This window comes from Triticum urartu, chromosome 6A (genome assembly GCF_056163025.1).
Source record: "Triticum urartu cultivar PI428250 chromosome 6A, HENAU_Tu73, whole genome shotgun sequence".
NCBI lineage: Eukaryota > Viridiplantae > Streptophyta > Magnoliopsida > Poales > Poaceae > Triticum > Triticum urartu.
In genome coordinates, this window is record NC_141878.1 from 592879576 (window position 1) to 592899225 (window position 19650).

A 19650-nucleotide genomic window follows, 5' to 3' on the forward strand; every position below is an offset into this window, starting at 1 on the left:
GTTTTTTCGTCAGGATATCAAATACAACACACATATTCCAGTCAGTGACTGCCTTTGCTCCCTCTGAAGAATCAGCAAGCTGCATATTAAGGAGATGACATGAATCCATTGCTGCAAGTGATGAAAATCTTCAATGTTATGGTAAGGAAAGAAGTCTCTAAACAAATAAAATGTTTAAGATGTTTCTCTCAACAAATAAAATGCTTGATATTTTTAAGCATAGAATTAACTAAATCCGCACACGTTGTGTGGATGACACGCACACGCCCGTCTCCGTTCACCTCTCCGCCGTCGTCGAGCTCTGCGGCTACCAGCCTCGCCGCCGCGGCCGGGGAGAGTTGGGGAGGCATGCCAGTGGACAACATTCGGTCTGCAGGCGAGCAGCCTGAGCGGCGTCGTCCGTGATGGGGCGGATGGGAAGGGACACGCACCTCTACACTACGGGAAAAAACTTATAAGCCGTTTAAAAGACTATAGACCGAGATCTATTTTTCAGGTACCCGGCTTACGTTACACTAAGCCGAGTCAAGAAAGAAAAACACCCGGCAACTGCAAAACACCCGGCTTATAACAACCTATAAGCCGAGCTGTACAAAATAGCTCACGGTTTAAATTAAGCACAAGGTATCTACTGGAAAAGGCACTCGGCTTACAGCTCGCGGTCGGCAAAGATACCATCCACGTGTCGATAACAGAGACAGTGGACGGCGCCGTCATGGAGCATCCAATAAGCCGTGTGCCAGATGGGTGCACTCGGCTTATAGGCTATATAAGCCGAGTGCCTACGGGTACACTCGGCTTATAGTCTATATAAGCCGTGCGCTAGACCACGGTACTCGGCTTATATTGTATATAAGCCGTGTGCCAGCTGAAAGCACTAAGGTTATATTTATGCAAAATTTGTTTAAATGATTTTCCATTGTATTTATTATTGCTGCTTAATTATTATTTCTCCCTCACCCACTTTCCCTAAATAGTTTTCATGGGTCATATCTTCGATGCCCTCGATTTACAATGGCTGGGCATGCCTCTCCGTCGTCTGCTTCCTTTGAGAGTACGAGAAGTTTCAAGGACAACGTAGCAGTACCAGTGGTTGGGCCATTCAATGACGCCGTGATAGCTCCCGAGGATTTTCGGCATCATACGACTTTCCGAGGATTCAAACGGTTGGATCAGGCATGCCGCCGAGGTAATTTCTCACTACCAATGGCTGGGCACGCCCCTTTCTCGACTGTACATGGCATATGCATGTCGCAAATACATCACATATGATTTTCCATGCCGCTTCTGGGCATGATGTCATGTGCCGCCTTGCGGATCTGCAATTTCCGGCGCTGAAACCCTAGAAGTGCAATAAATGTCTCAAATATTGCAGGCGCGTCCGAAAAAGGCGGGGCCTGACACGTGTCATTCGATGGCCTCCTTTGAGAGCACGAGTAGTTTCGAGGCCAATGGAGCAACATCTCCCGCAATTCCTTCACAAACCCGATACATTCTCTCTCGATACCGAGAGACAACCTCGGAGATGGTGTAGTTTACAAGCGGCCTCAGGTGAGGCCTATAAGAAACGCGCCCAAACTTTTACCACACCCTAAATGGACCCAATGACTCCGTGACAACTCCCGAGGATTTCCGGCATCATACGACTTTCCAAGGATTCAAATGGTTGGATCAGTCATGTCGCCGAGGTAATTTCACACTACCAATGGCTGGGCATGCCCCTCTATCGTCTGCACATGGCATACGCATGTCGCAAATACATCACATGTGATTTCCCATGGCGCGGCGTGGCCAGCTGCGCGGTGGTGCGCGCCTCGCCGTGGCGGCCGGATCCGTCCGGCAGGCGGCGCGGGCTGCGGGCGGCGTGGGCGGCGGCTGGGGTCCGCCTTCGGGCCCCCGACAGCTGCGTTGGTTCCTCTCTGTCGCGGGCGTGCGGTGGTGGTGTGGCTCGGCCGGTGGCGGTCCGGCGACCTGGTGGTGGTGGCCGGCGGTGCGCGTGGAGGTGGTGCTTCCACTTGGCGGCTCTCTGTGCGGGGAGGCAGGGGAGCGGCTTGGACAGGGGCGGCGGCGTCGACGGCGTGCCGGTTGCAGCGCGAAGGCGGGAACTTTATGGGCCTCGGAGATCCCGGCCGGGCCTGTGCGGCCACGGCCTGGTATGTTCCTGCTATTGCGTCCGGTTAGCTACCGTCTTTGACGGTGGAGGTGGGGCCCTCCCGCGTGCCGACGGTGATGCTTCCCTAGTCCCGGCTCCTCTCCCTCTTTGTGCGGACCATGCTTCACGGTGCCGTGGTGAGACGGCGTGGGAAGCTTCGTGTCCGGGTTGGCGCAGGGTGAGGGTCTGTTTGGTGGCGAGCTCTGAAGTGCCTGAGGTGGAGGTTGAGATCGGGAGAAATCCCTGTTGGCTTGGCCGACACCGACGCGGTGGCGCTTGTGGGTACCGCCTGACCTTCCTGAAGGGCGTCGGGGCTACCCTTCCTCTCTCCTCACAGTGTACTGGGGGAAACCCTTGACAGCAGCGTCGTCATCGTCGCGTCCCTTCTTGAAAGTGCCGATTGGTACCAGTGCTTCGGAGGCTCGGAGGTTGGTGCAGCGGCCTCGAGGTAACTGCACCTATTTTGACTGGTTTCTGTCTGCATTCCAGAACTATTTGCTGTTGTGTTTCGAGCATTGGGAACTGAAGGAACGCTCTCCAATTTTCCTTCAAGTTGATATTAGCCCATTGTATATGTTCACAGCAAGACGCAAATTATAATGCTAGCTCTTCCTGAAGTTTGAGTACCGTTTCAGTAAAAACCCTCAGCTTGAATATTGCAGCATGATGTGGGTGACTTGTTAATATTGTGGTTGCGCATTTCTATATCTTGTCATTGCATCTTATTTCCCACAGGCTAGAATCTTAGCCTTTAACCGCATCATACTTCTTGAAGAATGGCGGCCACTTCATCATTTCCATCAAGGTACCACTCAGTGACATACTTGGAGCATGCCTTAGAAAATCTAAAATTTCCATTTGAGCTGACGTTGCTCTTTCCTTTGGCCAGGCAAACTGTTTCGACTCCACCCAGGCTGCCGAGGAACTACACTTCTCTTTCTGCTTTTAAGTTCGCTGGTCCGGTTACTATTTCCAGTTTGATCTTTGATAACATTGTGTTGTCTTATAATCTGATATCTTTGCTTGCATTCTTTCATTGCACACAATATTAAACCCATGTTGAGGCTTGATTTTGAATTCATTCTCACATTGAGGGGATATACTTGGTACTCAAATTTCAGCTGGAATACTTTTATCAATAAGAAAGCCTCAGCTCGAATATTGAAGCATGATGCGGGTGACTTGTTAATATTGCGATTGAGCACTTCTGAGCCTTGTCATTGCATCTTCTGTCCCACAGGCTAGAATCTTAGCCCTTAATGCATCATACTTCTTGAAGAATGGCGGCCACTTCGTCATTTCCATCAAGGTACCGTCACTTTCATGTCATTTCCAAGAAACACTTGCCTTGTAACTTATAGAAGTTGCCATTTGAGCTGACATTGCTCTTTGCTTTGAATCAGGCCAACTGTATCGCTAGATTACTAAGGAGAAAATTGCTATGATGTCTGCCGTGCCGTGCTCGGCGCGGTCGATTGTCCAAATCATTCGGCCATAACTTGACTTGACTAGAAGAGAAGTATGCGTGCAGTGCAAGGCCATGACGTCGACTGCGAATGCGCTGCTTCTCTCTGCTATTATACTAGTACATACTCCCTTCATACCTAAATATTTATCTTTCTAGAGATTTCAACAAGTGACTACATTACGGAGCAAAATGAGTGAATCTATACTCTAAAATATGTCGATATACATCCGTATGTGATAGTCCATTTGAAATCTCTAAAAAGACAAATATTTAGGAACGGAGGGAGTAATTAACACTAGTTAATTAATCCTAACACTCTCCACACTATCTGCACTGCTGCATATTTGCTTGTTCAATTGCTCTGCATGGTAGACTGTCCAGATCGTTATAGGTTTTCGCATGGTTAACTTTAGTATTAGAGTCCCCGCAAAAAAGAAAACTTCAGTATTAGAGAAGTATGCATACAACATGACAAAGATAAGGGGAATTCACAGTCAAGTCGATGTACATTGATGTCATCAATTTTAGTGTTATTCCTAGTTCCAAACATGTTTGGAAAGTTAAGGTTCCTCTGAAAATCAAAGTGTTTATGTGGTTTGTACATAAACAAGTCATCTTAACGAAACATAATTTGGTTAAGCGCAATTGGACAGGCTCTACTAGGTGTAGTTTCTGTGATCGGGATGAATTATCAAGCACCTCTTCTTTGATTACCCGTTGGCGAGGGTTTTGTGGTGCTCGGCGCAAATTGCCTTTAACATTACTCCTCCGAATTCGATCAGGTCGTTATTTGGAACGTGGCTAGTTGGCCTAGAGTCTGAAACAGCTAGACAAATTCGCGTAGGAGCGTGTGCGTTGTTATGGGCAATTTGGAACTGCAGAAATGATTTGGCTTTTAACAGAACAACAACTATTCATTTTTTGCAGGTTTTATTCCGGGCTACTGCGCTAATCCGTATGTGGTCCTTACTCACTCCGACGGAGGCCAGGGAGCGTTTGGTTACTGGATCTCCCCGGTGGGAGATGGTAGCGCGGGATATCTTCAACCGGTTTGGATGACGGTCATGTAATAGGATAGGCGATTAGTTTACCTATCTATCTTATGCCAGCCGGTTGTGGCTTTTGGGCCTTTTTTGCTTTTGTTGCTCTTTGTGAGCCAGCTTCTCATTTTGTTGCAGACTGCAAGACGTTGTTGAACTACTTTATTTTTTAATAAATGTGGCCGTATGCATCGTTCTGATGCAGAGGCCGGGGAGTCCCCCATTTTTGAAAAAAAACATGACAAAGACCAAGACCTGGACTGCCTTTGCTTGTGGACCATACAATGGGAGTGGTTGGTCAAATTCTGATGTGTTTTTTGAAATACTGCCCTTTTGATTCGTTTTGCTGATTGCTGAGTACTGACAGCTACTGAGAGCTACGAGTCTTTGTATTTATGCATCTAAATTTGTGTATTTCAGCTGGTAGAGGGAGGGGTTGCCAACACTGAAAAAACTCTCTAGACTTTAGCGCTGGATGTGTGACCTGACCCACAATATATGTGCGGATATTACTGGTGCAATCCTGGATAGAAATTCCAGCTCCAACTTCTGCCGTGTTTTGCATGGTCGGCTGTCCCAATCAACAAATTCTAGCCACACCTTGAGTATAGGACGTGGTTTGTAGACCATACTCGGATACTCCTTTCCATCCATTCTCCTTTCCATCCGCCATTTCCAATCAATATGACTAAGCTCGTGCTCCTCATCCGAGGAACTGCACTACTCCTTTGCCTATTGATCTTCCAAGAAACATCCACTTCCCATGGCCAAGCGAGTGTATCAGGCGCCTGCATCAGCAGCGAGCGAGATGTGCTTCTGTCCTTCAAGGCAAGCCTCCTGGACCCTGCTGGCCGTCTCTCGTCATGGCAGGGTGAGGATTGTTGCCAACGGAAGGGAGTCCGGTGCAGCAACAGAACGGGCCATCTCATCAACCTCAACCTCCGCAACATCGACATGAACGACATGGGCTATTACATGTACGACTACGTGTACGAGTACTACAGCGACTACATCGACTACTATAGCGACTACAAGAGCAGATCATTGAGCTTGTCGGCGGGCGAGATGAGCTCTTCTTTGGCTACTTTACAACACTTGAGGTATCTTGATCTGAGCTGGAATGACTTCAATGGCACAAGCATCCCTGTCTTCTTGTCTTCTCTCAAGAACCAAAGGTATCTCAACCTCTCGTCGGCAGGATTCAGTGGGAGAATACCTTCCCAACTTGGCAATCTCTCAAAGTTGCAATATCTTGATCTCAGTTGGAATTATGATTATTATGGGAATAACTCTTACATAGTGGATCTTGCATGGTTGCCACATCTCTCTTTGTTGAGACATCTTGACATGAGTGATGTGGATCTTAGTTCTACGAGGGATTGGTTTCAGAGGGTTAACATGCTTCCTTCTCTTAAAGTGCTTCGCATGTCCGAGTGTGGACTAAATAGTACCATGTTTGCTAGTGTATCACTTTCCAATCTCACACATCTCGAAGTCCTTGATATGTCTGATAACACCTTCCATACTTCACTCAAGCACGCATGGTTTTGGAATCTCATAGGCCTTAAGGAGCTTTACCTCTTCAGTTCCGGCTGGGAAGGATCCATTCCTAGTGATTTGGCAAACATGACGTCCCTTCAAGTCATAGACTTTAGTTGGAACAATCTTGTGGGTTTGATACCAGAAAAATTGGAAAATTTGTGCAATTTGGAAATAATGAGGTTCGGCCATAACAACTTAGATTCAAACATAGGGGAGCTCATGGAGCGATTGCCAAAGTGTTCATGGAATACATTGCAAGAATTTTCTGTGGAGTATGCAAATATCACAGGGAATCTACCTAGTTGGATTGGTAACATGACCAATCTCAGTGTTCTTCGAGCATTTAAAAACATGTTGACTGGCCCTCTACCTGTAGGAGTTGGAGCACTGAGTAATTTGAAAAAGCTGAACCTCAGGAACAATAACTTCAGCGGTGTGCTCTTGAAAGAACAATTTGCAAATTTAGGGAAATTGGAGCTTTTGGACCTCAGCCACAATAACTTCAGCGGTGTGCTCTTGAAAGAACAATTTGCAAATTTAGGGAAATTGGAGCTTTTGGACCTCAGCCACAATAACTTCAGCGGTGTGCTCTTGAAAGAACAATTTGCAAATTTAGGGAAATTAGAGCTTTGGCTTTTAGACCTCAGCCACAATAACTTCAGTGGTATGCTCTTCAAAGAATTTTTTGCAAGTCTAGGCAACTTAAAGAAATTGGACCTCGGCTATAATAAATTCAGTGGTGTGCTCTTGAAAGAACAATTTGCAAGTTTAGGTAATTTAAAGTTTTTCGACCTCAGCCATAATAAATTAAATAGTGTGCTCGTGGAGGAGCATTTTACAGGCCTATTGAATTTAGAGTATCTGGACTTGTCCTACAACTCTTTGATATTAGCTATCAACCAAAAATGGGTTCCTCCATTTAGACTAAAGGTCGCAAGATTCCAGTCATGCCAACTTGGGCCCAATTTTCCAGAGTGGCTTAAAGGGCAATCTGACATTGATATTCTTGTCCTTGGTGATGCAAATCTGGATGATGTTATTCCTGAGTGGTTTTGGGTCACATTTTCCCGAGCTTCAATCTTGCAAGCATCAGGAAACAAATTGCATGGCTCATTACCGACAAATCTACAACACATGTTAGCTGGCTATATACATCTCGGGTCCAATAAGTTTACAGGTCAAGTTCCACAGTTTCCTATAAATGTAGTACGACTGAACCTGTCTTCAAACTCTTTATCTGGTTCATTGCCATCAGAGTTAAATGCTCCACTACTCGAAGAGTTGTTGCTTGCAAACAATCAATTCATAGGCACCATCCCGTCGTCTATATGCCAATTGACTAAACTGAAAAAGGTTGGACCTATCAGGAAACCAGTTAACAGGAGATATTATGCAGTGCCAAAAGGAACTTGTTCCAAACTCTACAGATCAATTTGGCTCTGACATGCTGAGCTTAGCCTTGAATAACAATGATCTCACTGGTGAATTCCCTAAATTTCTTCAAAGGTCGTCAAGATTAATGTTCCTTGATCTTTCTTACAACAGGTTATTTGGAGGATTGCCAGAATGGTTACCCCAAAAAGTGCCAAAGTTGAAAATATTAAGAGTGAGGTCAAATATGTTCAGTGGTCATATTCCTAAGAGTCTCACTTCCCTTAATGGTCTTCATTATTTGGATATAGCACACAACAACATAACAGGAAGCATACCATGGTCTTTATCAAACCTGAAGGCAATGATGACAGTGGTGTCGCAGGACACAGGGGATTACATTTATGAAGAGAGCATCCCAGTAATCACAAAGGACCAAAAGCATGACTACACCTTTGCAATTTACCAGTTACTGGTAGTTCTTGATTTGTCAAGTAATAGTTTTGAAGGACAGATTCCAGAGGAGATAACTTTGCTCATTGGGCTTACCAATCTGAACTTGTCAAACAATCAACTCACAGGAGCAATCCCAAACCAAATTGGTGATTTAAGGCAGTTGGACTCACTCGACCTGTCCTTCAATGGGTTTTCTGGTGCAATACCATCAAGTTTGTCAGCTTTAACTTATTTGAGCCACTTGAACTTGTCATACAACAATCTGTCTGGTGCAATACCATCCGGACAACAGCTACAAGCTCTTGACAACCAGATGTATATCTACACCGGTAACCCTGGTCTTTGTGGAGATCCTGTTGGCAGGAACTGCTCAACACATGATGCAGAGAAAAGTGGCCTCGAGGATATAGATCATATGCCATCCATTTATCTTGCCATGAGCATTGGATTTGTGGTGGGTCTGTGGATAGTTTTCTGCACCATGTTGATGAAGAGGACATGGAGGGCTGCCTTCTTCCAGTTTGTTGATATGATGTACGACATGGTTTATGTGCAAGTGGCTGTAAGGTGGGCTCACATGATGGAGAAAACTCAAGACGGCGCACCATGAAGTGCCCAACTCCACGAAAAGCGAATTGTTTGTATCTAAATATTATTTGTATGTTCGCACCATATCCCTATTTGTGTAACTCTAAAGGGGCCTTGGCTGGACGTATGTATTGTACTGATGTACTGGTATTTGTATGTTTGTATTGTAACAAATGAAGTGTATATGTCTGTGGATTATTTATGCTGAAGTCAGCCATTGTTCGCTCGTCGCTGTGCACTGCATGGAGAAAGATACAGCCCCATATGGGTACTCTGCCTTTTTCATGTTCTTCAGTTTGCGTTGTACATTCCCAAAGAGTAATAATTCATTGGCATAGGGAAAAAATGACACCAGTTGGTCAATATTTGAACAGACTTGTTTGTATAATATAGAAGATATATCAAGGTTCAAGAGGCAGGAGGTAGAAACCTTTGTTCACCATCAGTGCTTGTAGACTTATTCATGCTAATCTGAAGTTGCCATTTGAGCAGACATTTTTTACTCAACTCAACCATGCCCACCGAGGCCAGCGAAGTGGAGAAGTTCACAAGGCCGACCAGTTCAAGGACTTTGATCACGACCACGCCTGCATCGTTGGCGTTAAGAAGAAGAAAAGAAGTGGCTATGTAATTTCTACAGTCTCTTTTATGCCAGAGATGAAATTTGGGGTATATTTGCACTTTGGGAAGGAGCCACTATGAATGTTTGCATGATCCCCTGCCTGTGCTAGTCTCTGTTTTGTTATGTGCAAAATCAAGATGCTTTTTTACAGCAGCCAGCAATCTATGGAAAGTACTGATCCGTGTTACAGCACCCAGGAACTGAAGCCAGTATATAATTTTCTGTTTCTCATGATAGACATGTAAAACAAGGAAAAAGCTGCGAGGAAACTGCGTTGTAACAGGAGCACCAGTGAATTTCTAGTGGCTCTTCGGCCTCATGGAAACTCAGACAGTTAGAACATCCAAAAATGCACGAGCCTGCAGAAGAAAACGAAATGAAAAGTGTAAAACAATGCTGAAAGTAGGCGCTCCCTGTTTCACATGCAAACAAGCAAAAGTTGGTGTATGTATAAGGGTCTCTGTTTCAGCCAAGCACCCCCCAGGATCAGCGGAGTGCTCAAGGTTGGCACATGGACAGAAATCAAGAACCACTAGGCGATCCCAAAGTGTATAGATCGAACCAACACCAACGCCATGAATCAGCTCCTCGGGCATCAGTTCCAAATCAGCTCAGCGGAGAGATGCTCTGCTTTCACGCATCATCTAGAAAATGGGATTTTGAATCAAAAAAAATTCAGGTTGTTTACTGAATAAGGTTGTTTACTGCACCAGTGCACAAATTCATGTTGTGTGTGTGATAAAAACCTAGCTTCTGTTATGAGTATCACACATCCAAAATACATATAGCTGGTACAAAGACCCTTTGCTGTATACATGACTGCTTCCAAATTAATTCTCTCTCGAACACTACAGTACATTCAGTACAGTCACAAACACGCACGGAACATATGAAGAATACATGCTTTAAGGTGATGCAAAGTTTGAAGTTGGAGAGCACATCTGGTTCTTGCCACCCCATGCAACGAGGCAACACCCATCGCGACAGTTACAGAAGTAACTGCTGGCCATGGCCATGGAAAGTGGAGACACAACACTGGCCAGGAGTGCCTTTCTAGGCTTCTTGGCGCGAGATTCCATGACTCTAGAACGGCCGATGTTGCTCACTATCTACATGAGAAAATAACCGGCGCTTAACCCCAAATTGACATATTATAAAACAGGTTCCCTCTGGAGATATCAAATACTACAACAGACACATTCCGGTCAGTGTCTGTCTTTGCTCACTCTGAAGAATCAGCAAGCCGCGTATTAAGGAGATGACAAGAAACCATTGCTGGAAACGATCATACATTTCTGACGAAAATCAACAATGCTATGGTAAGGAAATAAGTCCTGTTCATACTAATTGCCCGTCAACAACATGAATGATGGCAAAGAGAAACCTGTATGAACAGCTACCTACCTCAGACTCATAGTATGTTGGAACAAAACAGAGGGCAAACAGAGGGTATAAACAAGATGATTATAATCATAGTCATATACGTACATAAACAGATAGCTAAACAGGATCATTGGCCAAATCCATCATTTTCATCTCGGACGCTTACTCTCTTGCTCACTTGACTGACCTCGAGCGAATTGATCGAAACTCTGCAGGGCGAGACCCATACGGCGGAGCGAGCAGAGTCGACGGCGTCATCATTTTGGGGGAGGAAGGCAGCTGGGCCCACGTTATACCGGCCCAGCCCATCAGGCCCTCTAAAATGGTTGCCCAGGTTGTGCGGATGACAGACACGCGCACGCCCGTCTCCGTTCACCTCTCCACCGCCGTCGAGCTCTGCGGCTCCCAGCCTCGCCGCCCCGACCGGGTAGAGTTGGGGAGGCATGCCAAGGGACGGCGTTCAGTCTGCAGGCCAGCAGCCTGAGCGGCGTCGTCCGTGGTGGGGCGGATGGGGAGCGACACACACGCACTCGGATGATCCCGAGTTCCCGACGATGCCTCCGCCCCGGCCCTCCTCAACCGCCTCCCGTGGATCTGATCCGATCCTGGCATGGTCGCCGGAGGTGAAGATCTTCTGTCTGTTTTTCATTTCTTCCTGCCTGTGATGGGTCGCTGCCTCATAAATGTGGCTACAATGACTGCTTCGTCAGTTAAATTCATGTTGTGATCATTGCATATTAGGATCAAATGCAAAGTTATGCCTGCTTGAATTAAACCCTCAATTTTCTGCCAGTGCATATTTGACATGTGAACAAAAACTTCTTGTGCCCGTTGTGGGCAGAGATCATGCTACTGCATAATTTTGAAGAATCTGTGGCTAGGTTGAACTGTATTTTAACCTCTGATTTTATCCCGTAAAGCGTTTGATGAATTTATTGTGCAGATTATGTACATGATGATGTTGTAGATTTGTAAATAGCAACAGAGCACCCAAATTTTGGATCTATTGACCATAGATGAACATTTTCTTTTCTTACATATTTGTGTGCTTCGGGGTTCAGCCTTCCTTATATTTCAGAGTGGTCGCAGCGTGCGAAATGGCCAATGGGAGAGGTGGCTAGAGGAGATATTGACCCCAAGGCAGAGCATCCTCTGTTCCCTCGCATCAGGGGGTGCCGGCTTCGGTTGCTCGGCATCATCGCCGCAAGAACTGACAGACGGTGCTTGTAGGCTGAGGCGTTGTCGAGGAAACCTGATGAACGGCGGCAGGTACAAGTAAAATAGGCTCCCTACACCTGGACCTTACCCGCCATGACACAAGCAAGGAACCACCCATGGCTTCTGTAAATATCTATGTGCTGTTGCATAATTTTGTAATAATTGAGAGCTTCCTCCCCTTCTGCTATTACTGCCTACTTTGGAAAAATCTTCAGTCATTCTTTTCTTCATAGTGTGTGTTCTCTCTTTTTGTTCCCAGCTTTGTTTTATATACTGATGCAATATTTTCTTGCAGGATAGTGAAAATTAACCAAGGTGCCAAGCAGATTGCTATATTTGGTCAAGCAGCCTGACAGCAGATACAAAGAAGGTGGGTTCGCTGTAAGTAATCCTGCAAATCTTCTGATTCTCTTTTTAGTTTGTGATCCTGCTATCTGTATCGTAAACTGGTTATGATTTTTTTTGGATGAAGGCAACTGTGCAATCCATAGTCTTTCTGTTAAATTGTCCATCAGTGAACTCTAGAACTTAAGTCTTTCAATGAGCTCAAAAGCTATACACAGACCAAGGCATGCATCAAGGAATATGATTCTTCTCAATTCTATTCCTTTTCAGAGGGAGTTCACATTCTTTTCTTCTCCCTGGTTCCTTTCCCTTCTCCTTTACAGCTGGAAAGACTTGAGATTCTTTTCTTGACCCTTGCCTTCTGGTAAAGCTAGAGCTAATGTGTGCCATGCTGCGTGCGTTGTCATAATTAAGCAAGGTTGATGATCCCTTTCCATCTCAGTGGAGCATGGAGTTATACATATGACCATGCATGAGTTGGCGGTTGCATGGGTCATTTCTTGTACTCGGCTGTGTTTATACCCTCCTCCAATTGGAATACTACAACTTGAGAGAGAAAAGGCGAAGATTGCTAAATTTGCTCAAGCAAGCAGCCTGGCAGCAGATACAAAGAAGGTGATTTCACTGTAAGTAATCCTACAAATCTTCTGATTCTGTTTTTTGTTTGTGGTCCTGCTATCTGTACTGTAAACTGGTTATGATTTTTTGGGGATGAAGGCAACTGTGCAAACAGTATTTCAGCTAGTCTACATCAGTGAAATCCAGAACTAAAGAATTTGATAGTTTTAAAACTGCTCAAAAGCTATATACAGACAAAAGAATGCATCGGGGAATAGGATTCTTCTCAATTCCTTTGATTTTCAGAGGGAGTTCACATTCTTTTCTTCTCACTGGTTCCTTTCGTTTTTCCTTTGCAGTGAGAAAAACTTGAGATTCTTTTCTTGACCCCATCCTGCTGGTAAAGCTAAAGCTTACGTGTGCTGTGATGCGTCCAGTACCACAATTAAGCAAGGTAGATGATCCCTTACCATCTTGGTGGAGCATGGGGTCATACATAGCTTATGACCATGCATGAGTTGATAATTGCGTCATTTCAGGCACTCGGCAGTGTTCACATCTCCTCCAATTGCCATACTGCAACTTGAGAGAGAAAAAGTACGGCGAAGACGAACAACATGGCGCATGTAGCCGGTTTACTTGCCTCAGCTGTGGTCTCGGCAGTGGGCAATAAGCTGGGTTCTGCCATCGGGGATGAGGTCACCATGCTGTGCAGCTTCAAGGACGACCTCAAGGACATGAAGGACACATTGCAGTACATGGAGGCGGCGCTCAAGGATGCTGAGAGGCGGTCTGTCACGGAGGAGTTGGTGCGGCTGTGGCTCAACCAGCTCAAGAACACTGCCTACGACATCTCTTACATGCTCGATGAGTTCCAAGCTAATAGTGAACCAGCCTCCAGAAAGGTATACATATGCCGCCCGTGCCTTATCTTGATCGGTTTTTCGTTAATTATTATTCCTGGCTAGTACAGAGTTTTTTGCTTTGGTTAAATAATTTGATTGTTAATTACATTATTGCCTACAAAACCATGCTTGATCATCTCAAAGTACTTTGTAATGTAAGCAACTGGTGCACTAGTTAAATTGCAACGCTTGAATCTTGAAATTTGTTGATGCCCTCCTAAAAATGAAAATTAATGATGGGCCTACTTAAATCAGCACTTGCATGGTACAAATCCCATGAAACTGGGTGTACATGTACTACAAGACAAGCTATATTTTACATCAAAGTAGAAAAAAATTGTTGGTGGTCTGTCGCGGAGGAGTTGGTGCGGCTATGGCTCAACCAGCTCAAGAACGCTCCCTACGACATCTCTTACATGCTCCTTACGGAGGTGTTCCAAGCTAACCGTGAACCGGCCTCCAGAAAGGTATGCATAAGCCGCATGTGTCTTCACTCGATCGGTTTTAGTTAATTAACTAATATTCCTATATAGCCAGTACGGAATTTGTCTTTTTAGTTAAATCATATGATTATTAGTTTCCTAATATATTATTTCCCAGAAAACCATGATCATCTGAAAGCACTTTCCAATATAGGCAAATGTGCTCTAGTTAAATTGCAACTTGAAACTGGCTGTAAAAGAATAAAAAATGTTCTAAAAGGGGAGCTATTTATACATAAAAAAAATGCTTTACTTCCAAGTGCATTCCTATATACTCCTACATCTACCATGCAGTTATCGGGTAGAGAGATGAACATACTTCTTATTAATGCTGGGTGTAGCTAGTTGCTCCCATGTCTTATATTATTTCATAATGACTTGTTTAAACTTCTTGTAGATGATTGAGAAGCTGGACTGTTTTTCTATTGCACCCAAGATTACCATGGCTTATAAGATGAAGAAGATGAGAGGTCAGCTAAGAAAGATCAAAGAGGATCACGAGAGTTTCAAATTCACACATGATAACTCCAGCCTAATTAATGTGCACCAGATTCCTAATCCACGGGAAACAACATCAGATGTGATTGAATCACTCATCATAGGGAGAGACAAAGACAGGATGAATGTTCTGTCTTTGTTATGCACTAGCAGCAACAAAGAAGATATCACAATTCTCCCTGTTTGTGGGCTTGGAGGCATAGGAAAGACAACTTTGGCACAACTGATCTTCAATGATGCTCAGTTCAAAGAGTATGATCATCGGGTATGGGTCTATGTATCCCAGGTGTTTGACTTGAAAAAAATAGGGAACTCCATAATTTCTCAAGTAGAAAAAGGAAGCCAAAATCTAGATACAAGGCAGTTGATAAACCAACATCTTAAACATCTACCTCAAGATAAGAAGACTCTAATTGTTTTGGATGACATATGGGAGACAGATAACTTCCAACTGGATCAACTCAAGCTTATGTTGAATGTAAGCTCCAAGATGAGAGTTTTAGTCACAACACGCAGCATAGACATTGCAAGAAAAATCTGTACTGTTGAAGCATATATGCTAGATCCCTTGGACAATGATATGTGTTGGAGAATAATCAAGCAAAACAGTGGCTTTGAATCTAGAGTTGATAAAAAGCAAGTTGAACCAGTTGGACAGAAGATTGCAAAGAAATGTGGAGGTTTGCCATTAGCAGCTCAAGCACTTGGATTTTTGCTATCTGGAATGGATCTTACTGACTGGGAAGCAATGTGTAATAGTGATATTTGGGATGAACCATTTTCCGATAGTACAGTCTTACCATCCTTGAAGTTAAGTTACAATACTTTGACACCATATTTGAGGTTATGCTTTGCCTATTGTGGCATCTTTCCTAAAGGTCGCAATATAAGTAAAGATGATCTTATCCAGCAATGGATTGCTCTGGGTTTCATTGAGCCATCTAATAACTTTTCGGCCATGCAACTTGGCGAGAAGTATGTTAGGCAATTCCTTGGGATGTCTTTCCTTCAGCATTCAAAATTGCCCACAAAATTGCCCAAGGTGAGTACGAAATACTTGTACAATATAGAATAAAGAGTATTCTTTTTTACTAGTTATCAAATGGCATGCAACAATTACTTGGGATATTGGTGCACCAGTGTGGTGGAACAAATATATGGACCTGCCTTAAGAAAAAAGAAAAGTGACTCCTCGATCCATCCTGCTGTAGTTTACCCTTGTCAAAAACCAGCCATTTGGATCACTAGACATACAGTTAATGCATAGTATTGTATTTTGTTTGGCTTATCAAATCCAATCTATTTTTGGCTGGGCAATAATTTTCCCTAAAACAGTGCAACACGTACATGATGGAATTACTTAATTAAGAGTCTTGAATATGTGTCAGTAAAGTGCACTGGTGCACCTTAGGACGTGCTTGGCTTAGAGAGTGGTGACGTAAATGGTAAGGGAGTCAGATCACGCTGGGATTAAGGGTGTAACAGACAATTGCCTGTTTAGTTTGGTTCATGCCAGTAAGTGTAACAAGTTACATTATGGTGTTTGGTTTTTGGCACTGGTATAGTGTTTTGTGAATTCTTCACAAAGTTTTTGAAAAATTATATATACATAATTCAACAGCGGCTTTTACAAGTCTTTGGACAATTCTATTTCACAAGTGTTTTACTGCTAGATACTAACATATTAGCTCAGTATAATTTCAAATTCATCAAACAGATACATAATTTACAAAGCATTTTACATGCATCACGTACAAAGAAAGTTCTTAACAAAACTAAACCACGCATCAAATAAACAGAATGCCAGAACTTAGCCAATTCTATGGTCTTGCAAATCAACTCCCCATCAGGCTTGCATATTTCTCGCATCTGCCACACCATTCTCTTGCATAGAAATCTCCTTTTCCATTAACTTTGCCTATCTTGCTCATCTGCCAATAAACAAGAGTCAAATAAGGCATACAGGTGCAGAATTAGCACTCTGGTTACTGTGAAAGACACAGTTAAGACTACCTAATTAACAGTCACACTTCCTAAACTTTACACTCAAGTCAACAAAATCAGAATCCTAAAAAGAACTGACTCAGGCCTTTCATGTTTGACAATGATGCCATGCTAGACTATTGCAAACTGAACCCCACCGTACAATCAGGCAAGTACAATCCCTGCTTGCCCAACCACGATTTTTCGAAAGCACGAGTGGTATCAATATCAATTGGTATTCATACCGCGAGATCATGAAGTGAATAAAGCATGTGCAGCAGTAACGTATATCCTACGAAAAGAAAAAACACTTCTCAATTCTTAGATGTCCATGATATAAAAGCAGTGGAACACAGTATGAACTTAAACTATATCAATTAATGAGATATGACAGTAAAGTAAGAAAAATGCTTATATTGTCCACAAAATTTGAGAAAGCTGAACAAGAAATATCCATGGACAGAACTGTGATGATATTATTGCTCAGAAAGACATGATTATCCCTAAGCACTTGCAGGTTTGGTACGACAATGGATAAAGCTTTGCAGTACAAGAAATAGCTTTGCACCAAGACATAATTTGCATCACCAGTCAAACATGATTTGTACAAGGCCCAGTTGGGTTCGGCTCGGACTCGGCCTGGCTTGAAGGTCCAACAAGCCAAGCCAAAGCCTCCAGCCAAGCCCGTGAAGCTCGACAAGCCGGCTCAGTGAAGCTCACAAGCTAGCTCGAGGCTCGATACCAAAAAAAAAACAGCATGACCTTCACTAAGAAACTAGCAATGCGCAATGACAAAGTTAGCATTAGGTGGACATGTAGTAATTGATGGTCCAAACCTGCAGTGTCAGCCACCCATACTTGAGCTTACTTGAGAAGACGGCATCCTGGTGGGGTCACCACTCACTAGTCAAGTAGTCATTCACTAGGGGCGGCCGGCATCCGTTAACCCTAAAGAGAGACAGACGGGGGATCCGGCTGGATTGATTTGGGACGGGGATCGAGCATTCGTAGTGACTGCTGCTCGCACGGCCACCGCTACTGCTTGCACGGTGCTGTTGCTGCAGCTCCCATGGCGCGTCTCCACCGCCGCCGCCGCCGGCGCTGCCACTATACGGAGAAGATCGGGTACGGAGATGGTCGAGAACAGAGGGTTTGCTCGAGTTCTCCGTTTGCTCCGGTAACGCGACCTGTTTACGACTGGGGTGGGGCGGAATCGGAGTTGAGTCGGGCTGTAATTCGTTTGTGCGGTATGCATTACCGGGCCGAGCTAAAACCAAGCAGGTCTAAGGGTAGTATCAGGTAACGCTGTAATCAGATGACGGCAAAAATTGATCGAACCACCTGCTCTCACTTAAAGTTATGCCATTCCCTTAGTAAATCCCTCCCACCTGCTCTCGGAAAGAATTTGTATTTCAGTTTCCAGTTCTCTAAACACGTCTGCATTTGCACCACAGCCACTTTCGCCACTTACGGCCTGCTGAGTTGAGCATATTAATCTTTTTCTAAAAGGATCATGTCACATCATTTATTTAAATAATACTATTCTCTTGACAATTTTTCTGGTGGAATTAATGCTATTTTTTTTGTTTCAGACATTTGGAAAAACGATGTTCACCATGCACGATCTGGTGCATGATCTCGCAAGATCGGTCATTACTGAAGAGTTGGTTGTGTTTGATGCTGAAATAGCAAGCGATACTAGAAGAAAAGAATACTGCATCTATGCGTCTCTCACAAATTGCAATATTTCAGATTACAACAAGGCGAGGAAGACGTCAACTTTTTTCCCACCTAAGTTAAGGGCGATGCATTTTTCGGATTGTGAATTCCATGGTGGTGCATTTTCATTTCCGAAGTACTTGCGTGTGTTGGATCTATCTGGACGCTCCATCACAAAGTTTCCAAGCGATCTAGGGCAATTGAAGCAACTGGAGGTTCTTATTGCTCCAGGACTGCATGATCGGCAATTTCCCGAGAGTATCACTCGGCTCTTGAAATTACAATACCTGAACCTCAGTGGTTCTCGTGAAATTTCGGCAATACCAAGCTCGGTTAGCAAACTTGTGAGTCTAGCACATCTTGACTTATCTTATTGTACCAGTGTCAAACTCATACCAGAGAGCCTTGGAAGCCTAAAAAACCTTCAAACACTCTACCTCAAATGGTGTGCTAAACTAGAGTCCCTTCCAGAGAGCCTTGGAAGCCTCAAAAACCTTCAAACACTTGACCTCACATGGTGCGATAAACTAGAATCCCTTCCAGAGAGCCTTGGAAGCCTCAAAAACCTTCAAACACTCGACCTCATATGGTGCGAAAAACTAGAGTCTCTTCCAGAGAGCATTGGAAGCCTCAAAAACCTTCAAACACTCGACCTCACATGGTGCCAAAAACTAGAGTCCCTTCCAGAGAGCCTTGGAAGCCTCAAAAACCTTCAAACACTGAACCTCACATGGTGCGTTAGACTAGAGTCCCTTCCAGAGAGCCTTGGAAGCCTCAAAAACCTTCAAACACTCGACCTCTCACATTGTTTTAGCCTAGAGTCCCTTCCTGAGAGCCTTGGAAGTCTCAAAAACCTTCAAACACTAGACATCACAAGGTGTGATAAACTAGAGTTCCTTGCAGAGAGCCTTGAAAACCTGACTGGAAACGTGGAAATCATTGGAATATATTAAGGTTATGGATATAAGAGCATCAAGTCTTTGCCACGGTTTATACAACAACTCACCAGCTCCCCGACGTTTCATCGAGCCATCTAATAACTTCTCAGCCATACAACTTGGCGAGAAGTATGTAAGGCAATTCCAGGGAATGTCTTTCCTTCAACATTCAAATTTGTCCGAGGTGAGTTACTACTGCATACCCTGTATAGCATTGAATAAAGTGTATTCTTTTTTACTCAATTATCAAATGGCATGCAACAGTTACTGTTCAAAAGCTAGCATGTTATATATGTCTACAGTTTGGTACATTAATCCATGCATATGTTTTGCACTTTGTGGCAAATAAAGCACTCAAGATATTGGTGCATCAGATTAAGCT

The 19650-nt window shown here is 44.0% G+C and overlaps 1 protein-coding gene and 1 pseudogene across 1 annotated transcript; both read left to right on the top strand.

The window, feature by feature from the left end:
• Window positions 1-5325: 5325 nt before the first annotated feature.
• LOC147966888 (receptor-like protein EIX2) lies at window positions 5326-8824 on the top strand (annotated as a pseudogene).
• An 837-nt stretch (window positions 8825-9661) lies between these two features.
• LOC147966889 (disease resistance protein RGA2-like) lies at window positions 9662-19446 on the top strand. The gene is made up of 4 exons (XM_087529141.1): window positions 9662-13648; window positions 14528-15648; window positions 16165-16174; window positions 18204-19446. The coding sequence occupies exons 1-4, from the start codon at window positions 13361-13363 to the stop codon at window positions 19281-19283; spliced, it is 2499 nt and encodes an 832-aa protein (XP_087385267.1). The 5' UTR covers window positions 9662-13360; the 3' UTR covers window positions 19284-19446.
• The last annotated feature ends 204 nt before the right edge of the window (window positions 19447-19650 follow it).

Coding starts and splice junctions, on each gene's coding strand:
- LOC147966889 (XM_087529141.1), top strand. CDS start 13,361: ATGGCGCATGTAGCCGGTTTACTTGCCTCAGCTGTGGTCTCGGCAGTG. Junction 13,649..14,527: donor GTGAACCAGCCTCCAGAAAG/GTATACATATGC, acceptor AACTTCTTGTAG/ATGATTGAGAAGCTGGACTG.